This window comes from Pelophylax lessonae (assembly GCF_965119305.1).
Source record: "Pelophylax lessonae genome assembly, chromosome: 3".
Lineage (NCBI taxonomy): Eukaryota > Metazoa > Chordata > Amphibia > Anura > Ranidae > Pelophylax > Pelophylax lessonae.
The window spans coordinates 435,897,241-435,914,345 of NC_138770.1; the positions used below are offsets into that span (position 1 = coordinate 435,897,241).

Consider the following 17,105-nt stretch of genomic DNA (forward strand, 5'->3'; position numbering starts at 1 on the left):
TTTTCATTTCTCAACCACCTATTACACTTTTGAAGGCCCTGGAGCACCAGCACAATGAAAAAGCCCACTAAATGACCCCATTTTGGAAAGCAAACACCCCAACGTATATTCTATGAGGCATAATGAGTCTTTTGAACACGTCATTTTTTTCCAGAATCTTTCGGAAAATGTGGAAAAAAAATGAAAACGCATTTTTTTTACACAAAGTTGTCCATTTATAAGATATTTCCAACACATAGCATGTACATAGCAAAAATGACACCCAAAAAATACATTCTGCTACTCCTCCTGAGTATGGCGATACCACATGTGTGAGACTTTTACGCAGTCAGGTCACATACAGAGGCCCAACATGCAAAAACACATAGCATGCACATTTCATGAATTACCATGAATTACACCCCACAATACATTCTGCTGAGCAAAGGGTAAACAAAAGCTTACCTGTAGTTTTAGAAGCGCAGTTGTCCACAGGAGTTGAGTCCAGGCAGCAGGCAGGGACTTGGTCAGCAACAGTGCATGCAATTCTCCAGGCAAGGATACCAGTCCAGTGTCAGTGCATGCGGCAGGCAGAGGCATGATGGTAGTCCTGCAGGCAGAAGTAGGGCCTCTGTCGGGATAGAATGGGGACAGGGGTAGAGGCTTCTCCCACCCAAATCGCTTTGAAGCCTCCGGGATCCAGACCCTAATCTGAGAAGAAGAACAACAAAAAAAATTGTTTTCTTCATCCAGAAAAACAATTCTGGTCCCCTCACATATGTGAGACCCCTGTGGTATGAATCCCACTACTTCAAGAGGCAGGCAAAAATCGTGGTCAAACAGTCCAGGGTCAGTTCCAGAGCAGGCAGAGGTAGGTACAAAATCAGCAGGCAAAGGCATGGTCAAATAACAGTCCAGGGTCAGTTCCAGATCAGGCAGAGGTATGAACAGAATCAGCAGGCAGAAGCATGGTCAAAAAACAGGCCAGGGTCAGTTCCGGAGCAGGCAGACATAGGTACAAAATCAGCAGGCAAAGGCGTCGTTGAATAACAGTCCAGGGTCATTTCAGGAGCATACAGTGGCATAAGGGGTGAAAGCGGAGGACTACGTTTACCATACTAATAATTTAGAGTATGGTAACGGCGGAAACAGTCGTCTACACAGAGGCCTGGTTGGGAAGGACACTGGGGACAATAATAGCGGGTGTCTTTTCGAATTCCTGCCTTGGTACACACCCTACATTTTTTCTGCCGTTTTTGGTCTCTTTGTGTGGGAGGGATTTTACTTGGAAAATGGCGTTCAGACAGTCTGCTTATTACGTCAGATCTAATGTTTTCTGGTGGGCCGTTTGGAAATATGAGGGTTGTGAAGATTTCCTCCAGGTAATAAAGGAAGGGTTGGGGGCTTTCGGTGGATTTGCGGTATAAAATGTAGGAATTGTATATGGCCAAATGAAAAATATAAATTGCTACTTTTTTGTACCAATGATAGGTACGTCTTGTGGGTAGATAGGGTTCCATCATTTGGTCGTTGAAATCCACTCCCCCCATGAATAAGTTGTACTCATGTTGGCTTTCGGACTGGGCCATTCCTTCGTTGGGATTCCACATAGTTGTCATTGTGGATCGAAGACAACATGTAGACGTCTCTTCTGTCCCTCCACTTCACAGCCAGAACTTCCTCATTTCTCAGACTCGCCGTCTCCCCTCTTCTCAGCTTGGTGTTTACTAGCCTTTGAGGAAAGCCTTTCCGTGCCACATGCAGGAGTCTTCTTTCTGTGAAGGTTTCGGAACAGGGGCAAACTGGTGTAGAAATTGTCTACGTACAGGTGGTAGCCTTTTTCAAGGAGAGGGTAAATTAGGTCCCAAACTACTTTCCCGCTTGATCCCATGTAGTCCGGACATTCAGGGGGATGCAGCTGGGTGTCCTTCCCTTCGTACACCCTGAAGGCATAGGTGTACCCTGTGGCTCGGTCACATAGTTTGTAAAGCTTCACCCCATAGCGGGCCCGTTTGCTGGGAATGAATTGTTTGATGCCCAGCCTGCCAGTAAATTTCACAAGGGACTCATCCACACATATATTTTGGTCTAGGGTAAATAATTGAGGGAATATTTCTGAAAAATAATTTAGAAGTGGCCGAATTTTGAACAGCTTGTCAAATGCTGGGGAATTTCGGGGAGGGCACTGGGTATTGTCGTTGAAATGGAGGAACCTCATGATCATCAAATACCTGGCCCTGGGCATTACTGCAGAGTAGATGGGCATATGGTAGATTGGTTTGGTTGACCAATATGCTTGCAGTTCGTTTTTTTTATTGAGTCCCATGTTGAAGGTGAGGCCTAAAAATATCTTGAACTCCTCCACAGTTAGGTCTCTCCACTCAAAGGGACGGGAATAAAAAGATGTGGGGTTACTCTGGATAAATTGTTGTGCATACAGGTTGCACTGGGCCACAATGGACGTCAGCAGGTCCTCCGTAAAAATTAAACGGAAGTAGTCAATTGGGGCAAAGTTCTCCGTGTTGACCTGGACTCCTGGCTGGGCAGTGAAAGGGGGGATGATGGCTTCTCCTGAGTTGGGAGGAAGCCACAGGGGGTTCAGAAGGGCATAGGGAAGGCTGGCGTTGGTCCTAACCCTTTGGGGGCGAGGTGACACCCCACTTGAGCTTGGCCTTTCTTGCCGAGGCACTGTGGTGCTGGTGGATGGCACTGCGGAGCTGGTGGATGGCACTGCGGAGCTGGTGGATGGCACTGCGGAGCTGGTGGATGGCACTGCCTCCTCCTCACCAGAACGCCTTCGTTTGGCAGGCGGGCAGTATTCCTCCTCGTCGGAGTCGGTCTGCGTCCCACTGCTAATGACCGGCTCGTAATTTACTTCGGAGTCAGACTCTGACTCCGAAGCAGAAAGCTCCCTGTCCATGTCCTCACTTATGATATTGAAGGCCTCCTCGGCTGAGAAATTTTTTTTTGCCATCGTTGGTGACACTGATGGGCACGGTGAGACTGATGGGCACGGTTAACTGGCTCACTGATGGGCACTGTGATGGGCTCTGTGGGCACACTTATGAGCACACTTATGAGCACTGATGAGCACGCTGATGAGCGATGTGGGCACACTGAGCACTGGGCACACTGATGAGCACTGGGCGGCACTGATGAGCACTGGGCGGCACTGATGAGCACTGGGCGGCACTGATGAGCACTGGGCGGGCACTGATGGGCACACTGGTGGGCACTGGGCACACTGATGAGCACTGGGCGGCACAGATGAGCACTGGGCGGCACTGATCAGCACTGGGCAGCACTGATGAGCAGTGAGCGGCACTGATGAGCACTGGGCGGGCACTGATGAGCACACTGGTGGGCACTGGGCACACTGATGAGCACTGGGCGGCACTGATGAGCACTGGGCGGCACTGATGAGCACTGGACGGCACTGATGAGCACTGGGCGGCACTGATGAGCACTGGGCGGCACAGATGAGCACTGGGCGGCACTGATGAGCACTGGGCGGGCACTGATGAGCACTGGGCGGGCACTGATGGGCACACTGGTGGGCACTGGGCACACTGATGAGCACTGGGTGGCACTGATGAGCACTGGACGGCACTGATGAGCACTGGACGGCACAGATGAGCACTGGGCGGCACTGATGAGCACTGGGCGGGCACTGATGGGCACACTGGTGGGCACTGGGCACACTGATGAGCACTGGACGGCACTGATGAGCACTGGGCGGCACTGATGAGCACTGGGCGGGCACTGATGGGCACACTGGTGGGCACTGATGAGCACTGGGCACACTGATGGCACACTGGTGGGCACTTTTTTTTTACACTTACGGTCTCTCCTCTCCTCACACTGCAGTCTGTGTGTGAGGAGGGAGAGCTGGCAATGAGTGATGATCTCAAATGTTTACATTTGAGATCATCTCTCATTGGATGCCTCGATCGTGACGAATGGCCGCTGTGATTGGCCATTCGTCACGATCTGTGATTGGCTGTGTCCAAGGGACACGGCCAACACAGATTATCCCCGGTGCGCGCTCGCGGGAGCGCGCGGGGAGTCTGTTACTACCGAGGCAATGACAGATGATCTCATATGTTTACATATGAGATCATCTCTCATTGGATGCCTCGATCGTGACGAACGGCCGCTGTGATTGGCCATTCGTCTCGATCTGTGATTGGCTGTGTCCAAGGGACACGGCCAACACAGCTTCTGCCCAATGCGCGCTCGCGGGAGCGCACGGAGGGCTTGTTTATGGGAGGCTGTTTAAAAACGGCCTCCCGAAAATTCAAGTCCGCGCTGCAGCCGTATATAGGCTGTAGCGCGGATGTGAGGCGGTTAAAGACTTCCTAGCCAACAAAAATTCCACAGTTGTTTCCCCCTTAACATTGTGGGAAGCCCACAAAGATGCCTTCTTTAAGGCCTCGACGGTCTTTCAATCCTCACCTTCTCCATCCCCTAAACAGGACATTGAAAAGGCTCGCTTAGAACCTTACCTTTTTTTGATAGATTCAGCGGAAAAAAAATCTTTGCAGTTCACAACATACCATATATATCAAAGGGAACAAACCAGATACCTTTTTAGCTTTAGCACTTCGTAAAGCTGACTACACCCCTAGACCCATAAAGTTGAAAACTTCTAAAGATAATTACTCCAGTAACCCTATAAAAATTCTTCAAGAATTATGCAAAAGATTTTCCCACCTATATATAAATGTTGGCACCTTTGACCAATCCCAAGTGGACAAACTCTTCTCCTCCGTACAGCTCCCTTCTCTCACACCCTCTCAATGCGACACCTTAGAATGACCCATCACTGCAGAAGAACTGCTTCTCGCCATCAAGTCCCTGAAACCTTGCAAACGACCAGGTCCAGATGGATTCTCAGCCACATACTATAAGAAATTTACTACCCTTTCTACTCCCCCCTAGTTGAAGGTTTTAACTCACTTCTCTCTAATCACGCCTTCCATACTGAATCACTCACACCATCTCAATGATCGCCAAACCCAATGGGGATGACACCACCTGGTCTAATTATAGACCAATATCTATAGTCAACCTTGATAGCAAATTACTAGCTAAAGTCCTTTCGACTCGTCTCAACTCAATTATTGGCACGCCTATACATAAAGAGCAGAGCGGGTTCATTCCAGCCCATGAAGCGGGGGAAATATTAACCGGGCAGCATTGTTTGCCCACACAGCGTATACTCGCCACATCCCGACTTGTTTTCTCTCTCTAGATATACGCAAAGCATTTGATACGCTTTCATGGCCATACCTCCACTCCATCCTGCACCGTTGGGGCTTTGATACGCATTTTCAGCAATTAATATCAGCCCTCTACCAAAGCCCAAGAGCTTATGTTTCTTACTCTGGCTTTCGCTCTGACCAATTTCCAATAGAATGAGGCATCTGCCAAGGATGCCCTCTCTCTCCTCTCCTTTTCACCCTTGGCTTGGAATTAGGTGGACACCAACATAAAATCTATTTGCAGGCAAGGTCCTTATATTCTTAACCTCTCCCCTAATCTTGCCTAACCTAATGGACACTCTGACGCAATTTGGCCAAATTTTGGGCCTTCAAGTAAATCCACAGAAAATCAGTAGCACTGAATATTTCCCTCCCACCTCCTCTACATGCCCAACTGAGAGAAACTCTTCCCTTTACTTGGGCTCCGTCACACATCTACCTGGGGATCAAATTCACAGCAAACCCTGATGAATTGTTTTCTGCCAACTACCCTCCTATGCTATCACACCTAACTAATCTATCAAAATGGTCCTCAATACTACTAGTTTAGATGGGCAAAATAACAGTGGTTAGGATGTCTATCCTCCCCAAGATCCTCTACCTCGTCAGAGTGATTACCATAACAGTTCCATCTTACTACCTACAAATTCTGCAACAATGAGCCTCCCAATTTATTTGGAGGAAAATTAAACTCCGCCTGTTTAAACCTACACTCTATACACCCGGAATTAGGGGAGATCTCAGCATGCCTAACTTTACAAAGTAATACTATGCTGTGCACCTAGCTCAATTTCCTAAATATCACATGACTATAGAAACCCCACTATGGGTAGCACTGAAACCAGTAGATTGTGATTCCCTCTCCACAGCAAACCTTCTATGGTTTTGGCCTGCACAATGCCGCTACTTCTCTAACCCTATTACTAAACACAGCCTAGCTATGTGGGATAGACTCAAACTTTGTTTTAGTCTGCAGTCTTCCCACAACCCTCTCCTTTCTTTTCTCTGTAACCCCTCTTTCTATCCAGCTTGGACCTCTCTCATCCTTCTCACTTTGGTCCCAAGTGGGATTAATCCGAGCTTACCACTTCTTCGCTACCAACTCCATTACACCATTCCCAACACTTTGCGAATCCCACAGTTTTCCCTCAACTGAACTCTTTAGATATAGGAAAATCAATCCCAAAGGGATTGGCAATCGAGGAAAGGGGTATTGCAATACCAAGAACTAAAAAGGGAAGATGTGGATGCAAAAGTATCTTATTATTGCAAGATAAAAAGCACAATATACTATAAGAGTATCAATTAGACATTCACATTACAGAAAGAGTTATTAGAACATGCGTAAAATACAAAGAAATACAAATTATTCAAAAAAGAACACATATCGCATGACATATGGACTCCAAAACCCCTGCATGACATATGGACTCCAAAACCCCTATGCGTTTCGACCTAAGGTCTTCTTCTGGGGGGATATTTTGTCCAGAGTCTTCAACCATATATCAAAAATGGAGTACCAAAAAGAGAAAAAAATCTTTTAAAATCTAGTGTGGCTGTGACTAAATGATCTGCACGGGGAACACCCAAGATGCCGAAGCCCACACTGGAACACACAAGGGACTGTGGGCACAGATGGAAAATGTAGTCCTTAATATTTTCTTGACATAGTTTATTTGATGGGTTAATGCCCAATGTACTGAAAGAGGCTTCTAATTCAAGATCCCCAAGAAAGATAAGCCTATATCCAAAGGCAAGAGCAGGTATATTCCCGCAATCTGTATTTTCATCAGCCCAAGTGTATTCCCTCCTTAACAGGAACTTTCCCCAGGGATTGATTTTCCTTTGTTCTAGTTTGGGATAGATCCCACAATTGGCCTAAAAGAGTGGAACTAAGTATTTTTTATTGATACTTAGAATACTTAAAACTCAATGCTTACAACTCAAACATTTTTTCTCTCCGTGTTTTCCTCCCGACTCCACCACCCCACGCTTCACAGCTTTTGAACAAGCCTTCAAGCAATAAACGTAGACTTATTTCTGACCTTTATGCCCTATTTTTGTCACACTCCATGACATCTCCACCCACGTACACTAGCAAAATGGGAAAGAGATCTTAACCTAAACCTAGAACACACTGATTGGGTACAAATTTGGAAACAAACTACAAGGTGCTCACCAGGTGGTATCTGGTTCCTGCCAGGATATCTAAATTCCTCCCTCAATACCCCTTACAACACTTTCATGGATACAATGAACCGGGCACACATGCTCACATGTGGTGGGATTGCCCCATAGTCCGTACTTTTTGGTCCGGAGTTTTCAGAATACTATCAACCCTCTTTGACACAGCTCTGCCCCCTGATCCGGCAGTGGCTCTCCTGAACAACAAACCTTTAGATCCGACCTTTCATCAGTTTAAGCTTCTCCTTTTTATTACCACAGCAGCTAAACAAACCATTGTGAAAAATTTCCAAGCTTTCACGATGGTTTGTTTAGCTGCTGTGGTAATAAAAAGGAGAAGCTTAAACTGATGAAAGGTCAGATCTGAAGGTTTGTTGTTCAGGAGAGCCACTGTCGGATCAGGGGGCAGAGCTGTGTCAAAGAGGGTTGATAGTATTCTGAAAACTCCGGACCAAAAAGTACAGACTATGGGGCAATCCCACCACATGTGAGAAATCTCCCTCCTTACCCACTCAAGCGTTACAACATAGAATCACCCAAGCCATGAAACATGCTAAAACAGTGGTCATCATTCTCGATAAAGTCCCCGCATACAAAAAGCTTTGGAGGCCATGGATCACCCATTAACTACCTCCTGATTTTGACGACTCCCTCCTATTACCTTAATCTGTCAGTTTCATTGACCATAGCCCTCTCTAGGGGTCCCCTTTTCCTCTGATACCCCCTTCTCACCCCCACCCCTTCCTCCCCTTGTGACCCCCCAGCTCCCCTTGCCTTTCTTCTTCTTCCATCCTTTGACTATCCTAAGTGACAATGTTCCTCACAAATTCACATATGGCCCCCCCAACTCTAGGTTTAGCCTATGGAGACAGCAATTCTCTTGTTGAGACTGATATATCAATCCATATCCCCATACCTAGATAAGGCCTTATCTCTGCTTCATCATTGATGATAACCCCTTCCCTACTTGGTGTACTTATTGTCACTTTACATACTTAAGTTGCTGCATTATTTGAACTACTCTCCCCATGTGGAGCTTGCTCCAATGGACAATGGATTATGTCTATATATTCGTACATCCGATGCACAGTCCTATTTTTGTTACACATACTTGCTGTGTTACCTAATGCTCTGTACTCTAAAGTTCTTTACCACTTTTTATGTACTTTGCCATGTACAATGCTATATTTCAATAAAATATTTGAACAAGAAATTAGCATCAGTGTCAGTTAGTGTCAGTGTGTTTTAGGTAGGACAAAAAAAAGCAAAACGTGCACTATTGTTTCTGGGTTGTACTATTGGGACTATCGACAAATCACATACACATATGTGGTATCGCTGTGATTGTCAGGAGCAGGAGAATTTCTTTTGGGTTGTGCTTTGGTGGTAGGTTATAGTAGTTACAAGAAATATACATTACTGCTAAATTTAAAAAATATATATACACTTTTTTTTTTTTTGGGCCAGTTTTCCTTTGACAATAAAAAAAAAAATAAATCAGAAGAAATCCATAACCATTTACTATCAAATGAAAGCCCAATTTGTCCTAAAAAACAATCTACAATCCACCTGGATGCACAAAGTAGTTGTGAAGATATGTACGGTTTTACTAACACATGTCAACAGCCAAAACTTTTTTTTTGTTTTTGAGCTGGATAGAGTGGAAAAGGACTACAACTCCAGTCAGGTTATACTACAGGCCAAGGTTCTGCTGGAAAGATTTCTTCACTTCCTGTCTGCTATGAAGGTTTCTTGGAGTACAGTATGGGACACAGGAAATTGAGTCTTTAACTATGGGTTATAGCAGCTATCTTTCAGGCATTCTATCAGGCAATTGGACACTGATAAAAAAAAAAAGCTTCAGAGAAAGCCCTTATACCGTCCATCCAATTCCAATCTAGCCTTACTTTTGTAGCAAGCAATAGGAAGATCATAAAGAACAGAAGGAAGAGTCGTATGGCCTGTACAGTGCTCCAAGAAACCGATTTTATTGGCAAATCAAAAATTAAAATGTTCTTAGTCGTACGTTACAGGACACAGGAGGTTTCTTCTTTAACCATGAGATGCTAACAGACCCATGTAACAAATGGTCAGGAAGGGCTTGACAGAACTCAGTGAGAAGCCTAGTACACACTATCATTTTTTTCCTTTCAACCCAGCGAGCTTCACAAACAAAATAAAAAGAGCTCGGGAGCAGATCCTGGACTAACAATCCAAAGTTGGTACAGCCATTTTTCTGTTGAGCTATCGTGTTTCTCCCCCGGGGGATGCCCCCCCCCCCCATAACACACACCGATAAGCGCTCTCAGCCATTGAATGATCGGATGCCGATCGGCAAACCATTTTCGGTCATGCCAAATGTTTAGCCTGCTTCCGTCGGAACGGCTGCCATACACATGGGCTGATATTCGGCCAGTGTGTATGGGGCTTTAAACAGGCATCAGAGGATGCTTTAACATGTACTTGGTAACTTGGCAGCCTTGCAAATCTGAGAGATGCCTGATGCTAAAAGCCTATGAAGTACCAACGGATCTGGCAGAATGCACTAAAACAGGAAAGGGAGGAATGCCATCCTTTAGACCATGGGCTTAAATAATGACTTGTCCAACCTACCTAGCAAAGGTGGAGCAAGAAGCAGGAAGACCCCCTGAAAGCTGAGTAAGTTGTTGTTGTTTTGTTGTGTGATTGACAGCAGCTGGGGAACAACACCTGTCATAAAGCAGACAACTGCACATGCTGGCAGACTAGTGTGGTAGCTGCTCATATGTGCAGTTTGTTGACTTATGTGCTTGTAAATGACTGGCGCTGCTCCCCATCCTGTCATTCACACAACACAAGTTGCCACTACTACTGTAGTAATCTGTTCTGAAATAAATAACTGTTGGCTGTGGGAGATTGCAGGTTCAGTCTTTAAACAGTAGCAGAGGGGCATGGCTGCAGAACTGAGGGGACTGTGGGAGGTTACAGGCTCAGCCTCTATTTGTACAAATAGAGCAGCTGAGGCACAGGGATGCATGGCAAGGAGGGCTGAAAAACTGAGGAGGGCCTGTGGTTTCAGTGCGGTCTGTACCTCCCCCATAGGAATGCCCATAATTTGGGCTTTTATAGTGTATCTATAGTCAGCATTGACTGGAATAAACAGAGGAATTTTGACTTACCTGTAAATTCCATATCTTGGACTACATTCAGGACACAGGCAACATATTTATATACTATAGGTTATAGGCTAGTACCCTCGGGTGATTGGACACTGGAAACCTTTGAGGACACGACCCCCTGGGGCACCTACTCTGTAACCCTACCAAACTCCATGAGTCCTCAGTTTTGTAGAAAGCAATGCAGAGAAATGAGCAGAGTTTAGGGAGCTTGACGCTGGGCATCCTCGTGGACACCAAACATGGCCAACTCTTGGGGGGTTAGAAATAGACAATTGTAGCCTAAGCCTAATGATTTAAAAAATGTCAGACTAAAATTAGTGATCTTAGGGCAGTCACAAAACATATGAGAATAGGAACCCGGATGGATGCGACAGTGTAACATACAGGATTGTGATACAGAAAGATTCTATGGAGTTTAACATACTCTATGCAGAAATTTGGTCTGTATAAGTTTGTCTTTAAAAGGAATTTACAGGGTTAGGGCAGTGTTCAAGACATATCTTTAGACCAATCAATTAAGGCCAGGCAGATAAACTTAGCAGCAATGGCAGTTTGCAGGGCCAGCTAAGGAGAATAAAACTTTGGAAAAGACTTCTAGCCCTTTTATCCATAATGTAATCAAACACCAGGAGGTCCTCTACAGGGACAGTCAAAATTTCTGTTAAGATGTGAAAGCTTGTTTGGCTGTACTTCTCCTGTGGAATCCAGGAGTGCAGTTCATTCAGCACTCCTGTGACCTGTTTTCAGCAGACAGCTTGCTGAAGCCCACTGTCGACTGACGTCACAGAGCCGGTGTTCTAAAATTTTGTCGGACCCATGAAAATTCCGGACCTCGTCACTTCCGATGACGCTACGTCATAACCCAGCTGGTGCGAGCCCCAGTGCGCATGCGCACAATACATTTTCAAGGTCCGATTAAATTTCTAAGACTTAGCGAACAGCTGATTGAGAGGAGGGGCTGAGGTGGGACGCACACACCGCCGCGGGAAAATTGTTGTCACGGGCGAACCAAAGGTGCTGGAGACCCCAACATTTTATCGTAGGTGGCCAAGACCCTTCCCTTTTTGGGGATAAAAGGGCGCGGAGCAGTGACACTGAGAACTGGGCCTCCCCCCGCCATAGACTCCAATGTTAAACCTGGTCACCTCGCGGTTAGGTCACGGACCTTTTGGGGAGCTGTCACGGCCGAGCCATAGGTCGCGTCAGACATGAAAATATGGTAGGTAGCCAAGACCCCCAGGCAGGTACATCTGGAAAAAAATTTGGGGTCTCGGGGACCTTTGGGCTCGGAGCAGCGACGTGCCAAAGTGGACCAAATTTCCCCATAGACGTGCCGTGCTCCACGCCCTTTCATCCCCGAGACCCCAAATTTTTATCAGCTGTAGGGGAGCGTCTTGGCTACCTGTGATACAATTTTGGGGTCTCCAGCACCTTTGGTTCGCCCGTGACAGCTCCCCAAAGGGACCGTGACCTAACCACAAGGTGACCAGGTTTAACATTGGAGTCTATGGCGGGGGGAGGCCCGGTTCTCGGGGTCACTGCTCCGCGCCCTTTCATCCCCGAGACTTCACATTTTTATCAGCCCTAGGGAAGGGTCTTGGCCACCTATGATAACATTTTGGGGTCTCCAGCACCTTTGGTTCTCCCGTGACAGCAATTTTCCCACGGCGGTGTGTGCGTCCCACCTCAGCCCCTCCTCCTCTCAATCAGCTGTTCGCTAAGTCTTAGAATTTCATCGGACCTTGAAAATGTCTTGTGCGCATGCGCACCGGGGCTCGCACCAGCTGGGTTATGATGCAGCGTCACCGGAAGTGACGAGGTCCGGAATTTTCATGGGTCCGACAAAATTTTAGAACACTGGACCAGGCTCAGGAAAGATCCCGACCCTATGATCGGGATCCGCCCACATGCCTGGACTGGCACCCAGCTCTGCCTCTCAGCAAGCCTAAGCTGGCTGCTCCCACCCCCTCCACAGCCCAGCTCTCCAGTGAACGCTGGAGGGGCAGAACAGATAGTGCTGACTGACAGTCACCATCTCTCTGCTCAGGGAACTCTGAGAACCAAGCGATCAGTGGCGTTTGATCGCTCTGTTCTCAGTGTTAGTGAGGACAGATGCTGCATCCACCTAGGTAAGTATGATTTTAAAATAAAAAAAATCCCATACTTCTCTTTTTTTAACCTCTTCCCTACCGCATTGTAAACTGACGCCGACAGGAATGCTCTGTCCCTCCGGGCAGGCGTCATATGGCGTCAGCCCGTTCTCGCCACTCTCCCGCGCCCCCAGGGGCGCACAGCGCGGCGATCTGGGATGTGGTGTGTCCCTGGGGACACATCCCATCCCAGATCAGTGTAAAGAGTCAATAAAAAAAATAGCTTTTTACCATGTGACCGGCTGTGTCCAATCACAGCTGGCCCCATGCACTGTCCCTGTGCACGCCGCTCATGTGCGCCCCCAGGAGCACGCAGAGCTGCGATCGGGGATGGAAAGTGTCACTCTGACACAGTCCATCCCCGACCTGGGTAAAGAGCCAATGAAATTGGCTCTTTACCACGTGACCGGCTGTGTCCAATCACAGCCGGTCACAAAATGTCAACAAACCCGGTAACTAGCTGTTACCGGGCTCTCCTCCTCACACACCGATCCTGTGTGAGGAGATTGCGGTAACAGCTAGTTACCGATCAAACAGTGCACAGTTAACACACTGACCCCCCCCCCCCCAATAAAGGAGGACCTGTCACTAGCCCATCAAAGTACCTTTCACCAGCCCATCAAAGTATCTGTCACCAGCCCATCAGAGTACCTGAGTACCTGTCACCAGCCCATCAGATACTCTGATGACAGGTACCCGAGTACCTGTCTCCAGCCCAGAGTACCCGAGCACTTGTCTCCAGCCCAGAGTGCCCGAGTACCTATCTGCAGCCCATCAGATTACCCGAGTACCGATCTCTAGCCCATCAAAGTACCCAAGTACCTCTCTGCAGCCCATGCCTCCTAGATTTGGGGTGTTTGCTTTCCAAAATGGGGTAATTTTGTGGAGGTTTCCATTGTCCTGGTGCTCTTGGCCATTCAAAAGTTTGATAGGTTGTAATGAAATTAGATGTGAAATGTATGCTCCTAGAACGCCTGGTGCTACTTGGATGTTGGGCCTCTGTATGTGGCCAGACTGTGTAAAAGTCTCACACATGGGGTATTGCCATACTCAGGAGTAGTAGCAGAATGTATTTCCAAGTAAAGGCATATGCATATGTATCATAAAGGATCGAAATGGTATCTTTATGCTGTGGAGTTACAGCAGATCAGAGGACAGAGACTCCTCATGTACCAAGTAATCAAATACAAATAGGGTACATCCCTCTTCAAGCTCTGCTGATTGTTTAGAAGCAGCTGCAGCTAGAGGGAAAACAGAGATTTGACTTTGGAGGAGAGGGCATAGATGTACGCTTGTGACCCCTGCATTCTTAATGTGGGATTTATTTATTTATTAGTATATTTATGTAGAAGGCAGCTAAAACCCCATGTGAGAATTTTATTATTATTTATTTCTGTGTCCCTGCAGATTTTCCCCTACTTCTTGTCTGGTTAAACTGATGCCAGCATGGCAGGAAGTGGGTATAAATCCCTTAATAACAGTAAAAACCAGATAGGTGATGGTTTAAGCACCCTTGGCAATGCTATAGTTTGGCCCAACCCCAGTAACTACCACTTTTGCTGGACAGCTTGGCCAACATGTAGATATTGAATAAAATATAGAAATGTCATGTGAAAAGTAAAAAAAATAAATAAATACATATACTAAATACTATTTTACAAGTTTTAACCACATACAGTTACCAGAATATAATATTTTTAGCTATAATTAGGCTTTTATAGCTTGCATTCCCTTTAAAACCTATTTAAGCCAGTTACTTTTACATGTCAATGCTACTAAAGGTATATTAAGACTTTTACCTGTCCCGGCAGCCGAGTCCACTTAAAAGGCTCCTTATGCTTACTTTCGCCTAAATCAGGCCCCTTCATGGCAACATCATGTTGTAGGTCAGAATTTGATAAACTGCTCCCAAATGGAAGGTCCATATTTGTTGAAGTTACCTGAAAAGAATTTCAATCAGTGTCTTTAGGAACCGGCTATTGCACAACTTAAGCAGAAATCACTGACTTGCTTGAAAAGCCCTTACATATTCCAAGTGAAGTGACTAGCATTAGGTGATACGCAGAGATGAAACAAATCCTCCTACATAAGTTGTACAGTCATTTCTCCTGTAAATTGTTCTGAAAATATATAGACTAATTAATTTCCTCTCAACTCCAGAGGCATGGGGCAGGGATCTGAAGTCTTCACAGAGCTGATCGCAGGGAGGACAGCTGTGAACCCTGACTGGAGGGAAGGGACACATCCCCCTTCATACAGTATCAGGCACAACTGTGAATATCAGTCACAGGCTGGATGCTAGAGTTCCCTACTCTGTCCCCCTTTTTTATTCGGGAAAAGCTGCCAGAAGTGACTCATGCTGATAACAAAGGAACCAGGCAGCAGAGAGAAATCACACTCAGTGCTTTGGAGAGAGTTATAAGTACACAGTATAGGATATTTTTTTTTTCATATTTCATATCTGAGGTTCACCAATTTATGTCTTAAGGCTTTAACCACTTTACCGCTGCTCACGTTGATACTACTGCGGCAAAGTGGCTCTTGTAGGTCTGACGACGTAGACCTACGTCAGGCGCGATCTCGGCTCCCAGAGCGCGCTCCCGCGCCCCGCGGGTCCCGATTCCGATCGGATTCGGTAGGGAACCGTTCAGTCACCAGATACTGACCAATGATTTTTGGTCAGTGTCTGGCGATCGTTCCCAGCCAATGGAAAACTGTCTTCTGTCTGTGTAATGTAAACACAGGCAGGGGAAGTGATGTCACTGTCCCTCCTGAAGTCCTTTCGGTTCCAGGAGAAGACAGAGAGACATCAAAAACGTGAGTTCCACCAACACTACACTGACACACCTCACATAGGCACATTTAACCCCTTGATCACCTCTGATCACCCCCTGTTCAACCCCTCACAGTGAACACTATATACAGTGGTATACAGATATTTTACTGATCACTGCATAAGTGTCACTTGTGAGCCTAGTTTGCGCCTGCGTTAGGCCCAAATAGGGATAGGGCACCCGCCACCTATCCCCTAATAAAGTTTTAACCCCTTGATCACCCACAGTTAACCCCTTCACTCCCTATTACTCTGTGCACTAAATACAGTATATAGGTAAATACTGATCACTGTATTTAGTGTCACTAGTGACCCTAATTTGCGCTTGCTCTAAGCCCAGATAGGGTTAGGGCACCCGCCACCTATCCCCTAATAAACTTTTAACCCCTTGATCTCGCCCAGTTAACCCCTTCACTCCCTATAACACAATGCACTAATATATACAGTAAATCAGATAACTACTGATCACTGTATTTAGTGTCACTTGTGACCCTAATTTGCGCTAAGCCCAAATAGGTTTAGGCCACCCGCCATCTATCCCTTATAAAGGTTTAACCCCTTGATCTCCCCCAGTTAACTCCTTCGCTACCTATCACACAGTGCACTAATATATACAGTATATCAGATAACTACTGATCACTGTATTTAGTGTCACTTGTGACCCTAATTTGCGCTAAGCCCAAATAGGTTTAGGCCACCCGCCATCTATCCCCTATAAAGGTTTAACCCCTTGATCTTCCCCAGTTAACCCCTTCACTGCCCTGTCACAGTGTTCACTATATACAGTGATTACCGATCACTGTATTAGCGTCACGGGTGACACAACTTAGGCTAGCTAGTTAGCGTCAGGGTCCCACTACACCACCATTACTTAGCATCAGTTAGAGTCAAGTACACTAACACACATACACACACACACACCTCCATTACTAGTATAGTGTTTGAACAGATCAATATCTGATCTGATCAGAACTATACTAGTGTCCTCCTAATTTAGTGTTCCCAAAACGCAGTGTTTGCACAATCAGCACTGATTCCTGCTAGCACCTGCGTTTAGCCCCCTTGCCCAGACCACCTTACCCAGGCAAGTGTAGTAATCAATAGATTACTGACACTTCCAAAAAACACAAATCACACAAAACCGCTGCGTTAGCAGAGTCAGGCCTGATCTCTGTTCGCACTAGCAGTTTTTTTTTTGTAGCGACCAAATAGTCCTCGACAACCAGGTGCTTTTATTACCTAGTAGTCACACTACTGTACCGGTAAATTTAGGTAATAAAATGACCAAACATTGGTACAGTGGTGAAGAGGTCTACAGTATAATGGCCATGTCAGGTGAGAGCGATGGGGAAGCCTCACTGGCAGAATCGGGGTCAATATACGAACCAGATGACAGCAGCGGCTCCCTGACAGATAGCTCCGACAGAGGGGTCCCTGCTAAGGTCAGGTGTACCCGACCCCATTCTGGAGTTGCTGATTTGCAAGAACCGGGAGTTTCTCGTATGCAGCAGAGTGCCAGTACTAGTGCTGCTCACAC

General features: G+C 46.4%; 1 protein-coding gene across 1 annotated transcript in view; it reads right to left on the minus strand.

Moving 5' to 3' along the window:
• AHI1 (Abelson helper integration site 1) overlaps nt 1-17,105 on the minus strand; it is a gene marked incomplete at its 5' end in the record, with an annotated part of 647,577 nt that overhangs the window by 459,637 nt on the left and 170,835 nt on the right. The window contains 1 exon segment of the mRNA XM_082249437.1: nt 14,535-14,675. Within this exon segment, the coding sequence (XP_082105563.1) occupies nt 14,535-14,675 (141 nt within the window).